This window comes from Petaurus breviceps, unplaced genomic scaffold (assembly GCF_028583685.1).
Source record: "Petaurus breviceps papuanus isolate PSGF00001 unplaced genomic scaffold, PetGlider_PUasm1.0 155522, whole genome shotgun sequence".
NCBI lineage: Eukaryota > Metazoa > Chordata > Mammalia > Diprotodontia > Petauridae > Petaurus > Petaurus breviceps.
The window spans coordinates 6,504-12,247 of NW_027185716.1; the positions used below are offsets into that span (position 1 = coordinate 6,504).

General features: G+C 47.0%; 1 protein-coding gene across 1 annotated transcript; it reads right to left on the minus strand.

Moving 5' to 3' along the window:
• Positions 1-661: 661 nt before the first annotated feature.
• Positions 662-5,737, minus strand: LOC138156539 (disintegrin and metalloproteinase domain-containing protein 1a-like; the record flags this gene model as incomplete). Its single annotated transcript, XM_069081902.1, has 1 exon — positions 662-5,737. A coding segment is annotated over one exon (1,947 nt), but the record flags the coding sequence as incomplete, so codon positions are not given.
• Positions 5,738-5,744: the final 7 nt, after the last annotated feature.

The window sequence follows — 5,744 nt, forward strand, 5'->3', positions numbered from 1 at the left end:
ACTAGCCGTGTGAACTTGGGCAAGTCACTTAACCCCAATTGCCCTCCAAAAAGCAAATAAATAAAAATAAAAGGGAGTGAGAAGAAAGACAGGGGAGACACTGTATTTAGCTACAAAGTGTAGAAGAGACAGAGGACCATAGTTAGCAGGGATGGAAGGAAGTGAGGACTTTTTTCAGGATGGGACAGACAAGGGCATGTTTTTAGGCAGTAGGGAAGAAGCCAGTAGAGACTGAAAACAAGTGAAAGAGAATGACAGAGAGGACCATCTGTTGGAGGAGATGGAGTAGGATCTCTTGATCAGGTAGATGGGTCAGCCTTGGTAAGGAGTAAAGCCATCTTTTCATGTGAGACATGGCAGCCCATGTGAAAGCATGAAGACAATGAATATGGGAGCAATGCAAAGCTGAGGCTTGGCTGGGCATAACTGGAAATATGATAAGAGTTCAAGAAATTCAAGAGAGGAGGATAGTATAGAATTGAATTGGTTCACCAAAGAATCAATATGGGGAGAAGAAACTTAAAACAGCTAGTACAAGGGAGATGACCTAGGACAGAAATCAAGGGTTGATGGATTAGAGGTCATTGAGTGGACAAAGAGTGGGTTTTTGTAAGGGAAGGCAGAAGGAGAGGTGTAAAGCCAATAGACTGTGGTCACATGGGGGGATTTAAGAATTCTTTTAGATCAAAGTGGTACATTTGTGGGTGATGGCAAGATTGAGGGTATGATCATCTTTGCATGTGTCTGAGTGGGGGTGAAGGCGTAGCTCATGAGAGGAGAGTAGGCTGAGGAACTGAGTAGTGAGGGCATTTGAGAGAATCAGTTGAATGCTGAAGTCCCTAGAATGAAGGCTGGAATTGGGGAGGAGAGAAAACTTGTGAGCCAGGTATCAAACTCATTGAAGAAGGGGAATATTTGTAAAGCCCTTGAGATCAGGTATTATTTCTGCTTGTGTGTGTGTGTGTGTGTGTGTGTGTGTGTTACCAACATTTAGCACAGTACCTGGTGCATTTGTTGTCATACAGTCGTTTTTTCAGTAGCGTCTCACCCTTTGACCCCATTTGGGGTTTTCTTGGCAAAGAGACTAGAGCTGTTTGCCATTTTCTTCTCCAGTAGATCCAGTGGATTTTGTCAATCAGAGGTTAAGTGGCTTGGCCAGGGTCACACAGCTAGGAAGTGTCTGAAGCTGGATTTTAACTTCGTTCTTCCTGACTGTAGGCCCAATGGTCTATCCACTGAACTACCAACTACCTCTAGGCTAGCACAAAGAAAGCTCTTAATAACTATTTGTTGACTGATTTGGGAGCACAGAACCCTCACAAGGAATTAAATGGTAATTATAAAGAATTTTCCAATTCCATGTCAGATAATTGAACCAGACTGAGAATCAGAATCAGCCAGAGGCAGTCAAAAGAACAGATTTAAGCTGGCTTTTGTTGGCTGTCCTTTGCTAAGTAAGGTGGTTTATAGTCTTTACTACAGACTTAAAGAGCTATCAGTTTGTTCATCAAGCAGCAAGTTGGCACAGTGAAAAAAGCACTGGGCCTGGAATCAGGAAGACTCAGGTTCAACTGGTTGTGTGACCCTGGGCAAGTCACAACCTCTGTTTGCCTCTGTTTCCTCAACTGTGAAATGGGGATAAGAGCTCTTACCTGAAAGAGTTGTTGGAAGGATCAGATGATTTACAAATACTTTTATAAAGCACTCAGCACAGTATCTGGCACACAGTAAGAGCATAATAAATGTTTGTTTTATTCCTTTCTTCCTGCCTTCTTGTTAGAGAGGGGCTTTCTATGCAATCTGGGGGTCTAGTCCTGAAGAACTGAAGTCCAGAACATAAAAACAAAGAGAACCATAGTGACCAGAGCAGATTCTAACCCAGACTAGAAACATCAGGGCTAGCAGAAGAGTGCCCAGTGGGAAATGTAGACACAACATCCATCAGAGAACAGTGTGTTAGTATCACCAGAGGACAATGACAGCCCTTTAGCTTCAGGGGCATGAGTTGTTCTCACCACATAGGTCCTCTACACAAGCATACTTGACCCACACAGGTTCCTGGTGAGTGTCTCTTCACCTGTGTTCCACTCCTACATGTATGTCACAAGTATTCCATCCATGTATGTTTTCTGGTCATGAATATATATGTCCACCCCAACAGTTGGTATGAGAATCTTTAAAAGTGTATAACCTATGTGTATTTGATGAGTGGTGAGGAATATTTTCCTTGTCCCTCCAGTTATTATATCGTTTTTATTAAATATATTTTGTTTAGAGTGAATGACTTGCTAATAAAAGTATCAGTGGACTCTGGTGAATTATGATTTTGAGTGGGTGTTGACCCACTAAGTGCCTCAAATCTGGGGTAATTCTTGAGGTGTGCCATGTATGAGAATAGGTACCCAGGTGCTACATATGGAAAAATCCCTAGATTTCTGAGTCCTGCCCAAGTCTGGTAGTCCTTCACCTACTTCCTCCTGGGTTACCCAGCAAAATGTTCCCGGTCTCTTCATCTATGTGGTTGCCCTAAATTAAAGGCTGATCTGAGACCAAGGCTGGGCAATCCATGGCTTCACAGACAAAGGAAATAGACAGTGAACCAGATGACTAAGTGAGGACTAGAATGAAGTTTTGAATTGGTCAGTGCCCACCCTGTGATCTGGGATACCGAGGCAGGTCAAGAGTTCCCAGAGTCAGAAGACTTTCTAGCAAAAAGACCTAGAAAGGAGGCAAAGGGACTGTAAGGACAGTGCCCACAGAGGCAGAAGGCAAAGGTAAGACCCACAAGATCCCAGGGTCATAGATTATATATAACTGGAAGGGACCTTAGATTGCATCAAATACAATGGTTCGCAGATATTTTTTTTTTTGCTCAGGAATTGTGGTAGGGATGGGAGAACCATGCATGGCTGGTACCCCTTCAATAAGAGGGCATTTTTGCTAACTTCTTTTCAAGTTCAAAGTCCAACACATCCAGAGATAAGTGAGCATATTTAATAATTTTTTGATTTTGATTTTGTGGATATTATACTTACTTGTCTACATAGTACACTGGGTAAGTACAATTTATATTTAACAGACTTATTGATCAATTTTCTTTTATCTGTAATAACATCCAAAATCTACAGCACACCTAGAAAAATTCACAGCTCACTTGGGTGCCATGGTACACCCTTTGAGAACCATCTGCCCTGGATTTCCCACAGATGAAGAACATGAGGAACCTGAGAAGTCCAAGGTCAGACATAAATGGCAAAGCCAAGATTTCAATACGGGTCCTCAGATTTAACATATTTCCACTTCACTCTACTATAAAGAAGAAAAGAACAAACAAACCCAACCCATATGGCTAGAAGGGAAGGAGGAGCAAGCTGATGGATGAGTGACAGTTTGGTCACATGTCCAGAGAGGGAAGATGAGGATGCTCAGTAACAGTCCCTCTGGGGGCAGCACTGCCCTGCTTCCGAGGTGACCTGGACTTGGTGCCTACCTTCCAAAGCTGACCCCTGGTTTTTGGTAGTCGGAAGAGATATGTCACCTTGGGACAGACCTTGGTATATTCTTTTATTAAAACTCTCTATCAGGAAAAAAAAGTGGGGGAGGGGGCTTGAAAATCCCCACTTCTACTTTCACCACATGACCTGGTCCTGTTCCCTCTCCAAGCCTCAGGGATCCAGCGATCTTCCTCAAACCTGGGTACCACCCATCCTCCCTGAGGGCTTGCACTGCAAAACACTCATTCCGTTTGTACCATTTCCTCCCATCCTCTAGTCACTCTCTCCCTTTTCTTCTATATTGTTCTATTCCTTCCTTTTCTCTCATTGTCCTCTTCCTCCTCTTTCTCTTCTTCCTCCTCCTCTTCTTCGTCCTTCTCTTGCCCATCCTCTCTAAGGCTCGGCACTTCTTCTTCTTCTACCATTGGTTCTGATATGTACAGGACAGATAAAACTTCCTCTCTCTCCACTTCTTCTTCCACCCTGTCCTGTTTAAACAGTACATATAGCAAGCAGTACATTAATATTAAAAAAATGAGGATTATAACCAACATCTCAAAAAAGGACGAGAGTGACTTGTTGGTTTCCTTACTACTGCCATTTTCCCAACTAGAATTTCCCTGGCTGGCATTCTCTGCAGTAGGGCCAGCAGAGGGTTCAGATCCTGGAAAGGGGCTACCTCGAGATTGAAGACGACGGGAGCTATGGCCTCGAGCTCTGATGAAGGGATGAGCCTGCAGTCTAACAAGGGAAGTGTACAGACTAGTGGATAGGTTGTTAGCAAGTGGAGGAGGGGCTTCTTGGGGCTGCTGATAGAAGTGAAGTGGCTTAGGAGAAAGGGTTCTGATCTCCAGAGGGGGGCCACTGTCCACACTGCCCCCAAAGCCCATGGAATCACACGTGGGAGGGGCGTAGCCATCATCACAGTGACAGTGCTTGAGGTTGTTGCAGACCCCTCTGCCATGACACATGGCCTCTGGCTCACAGTCATACCGCAGCACCCGCACGTCAGAGCACGTGTGGTTGAGACAGATCTTCTGGGGGCCACACAAGGTGCCTGCCTTCACGGCGCCCCCATCAGGGAGATCCACATCCTCAAAGAGGTCCACTCCCCAGCACCACGTGTCCTCAAGGGGGATCTGGATGACAGTGTGGTGGTTCTGCATTTGGGGCAACCTGGGGATGTCCTCACACAGCAGCTTCCCACACACAACATCCTCAGGCTCACACTGGACAAACACCTTGTGTAAGCCTTTCTGGTCACTGCCACAGTTCCCAAACCTGTCCCCCTGGCTGTTCAGGTGGTGGTAACAGCTCTGCCGGGCAGCTCTGGAGCCCTCCCCAAACACCTCCACACACTGGCTCTGCAGGCTCCTACAGCGCCCCTGGTAGCAGTAACCTTCCCCGCTGCATGGGGTGCCATCTTGCTTGTAGGAGTCAGGCTGGCACCACAGGGAGCTGCCATTACAGTATTCAGGGAGGTCACACTCGTCCACGCTGGGACGACAGGGCGTGGCTGCCTTCAGAAACTTGCACTTTCTGCAGCAGGCTCCAAAAGCATAGTCTGAGCCCTGCCTCATCTGACAAGAGGGCAGGCAGCACGGGTCCCTCCAGCAGTCACCATGACCACCACAGTCACACTCCTCCCCTCGGTCTACCACGTGGTCCCCACAGAAGGGCTTCCTGACCATGCCCCTGGCCACTGGCTTGTCATAGAGGCAGGACCCTTTGTGTTGCCGCAGGAATTCATAGAAGTCCTCTAAGCTGCAGTTACTGAAACTGCTCTCAAAGCTGAGAGTTCCAAGCATGATGCAGGATGGCTGGTCAGGACACACGCAAGCCTGGTGGTCATGCTTCATGCCCAGGTTATGGCCCAGCTCGTGCACCATGAGCAAGGCAAACAGAGAAGGATCTTCATGGTAGAAAGAGTCTACCGCTGCCGCAAGCTCAGATACACAGGCCCCATTGAGAAATGCTTCCCCCATGGCCTCTCCCGGGTCATAGCCCACTATGAGATGGGTGACGTCGTGCTTCGCCCGACCGACCAGCTCCTCTTGTCTCCACTGGTTGAAATTGTGCAGCACTTCCCACAAGTCCCCAGCAGTCCTCACCTGGTCCCTCTCTGTCCAGATCTCCAAACCCACCAGGACCACCTTGACACGGATTCCCTGGCTGTAGGTGTTAACATGGGCAAGGGCGTCCACCACCACCTGGACTGTCCTGGTCACGTTGCTGTTCCACATTTGGAAC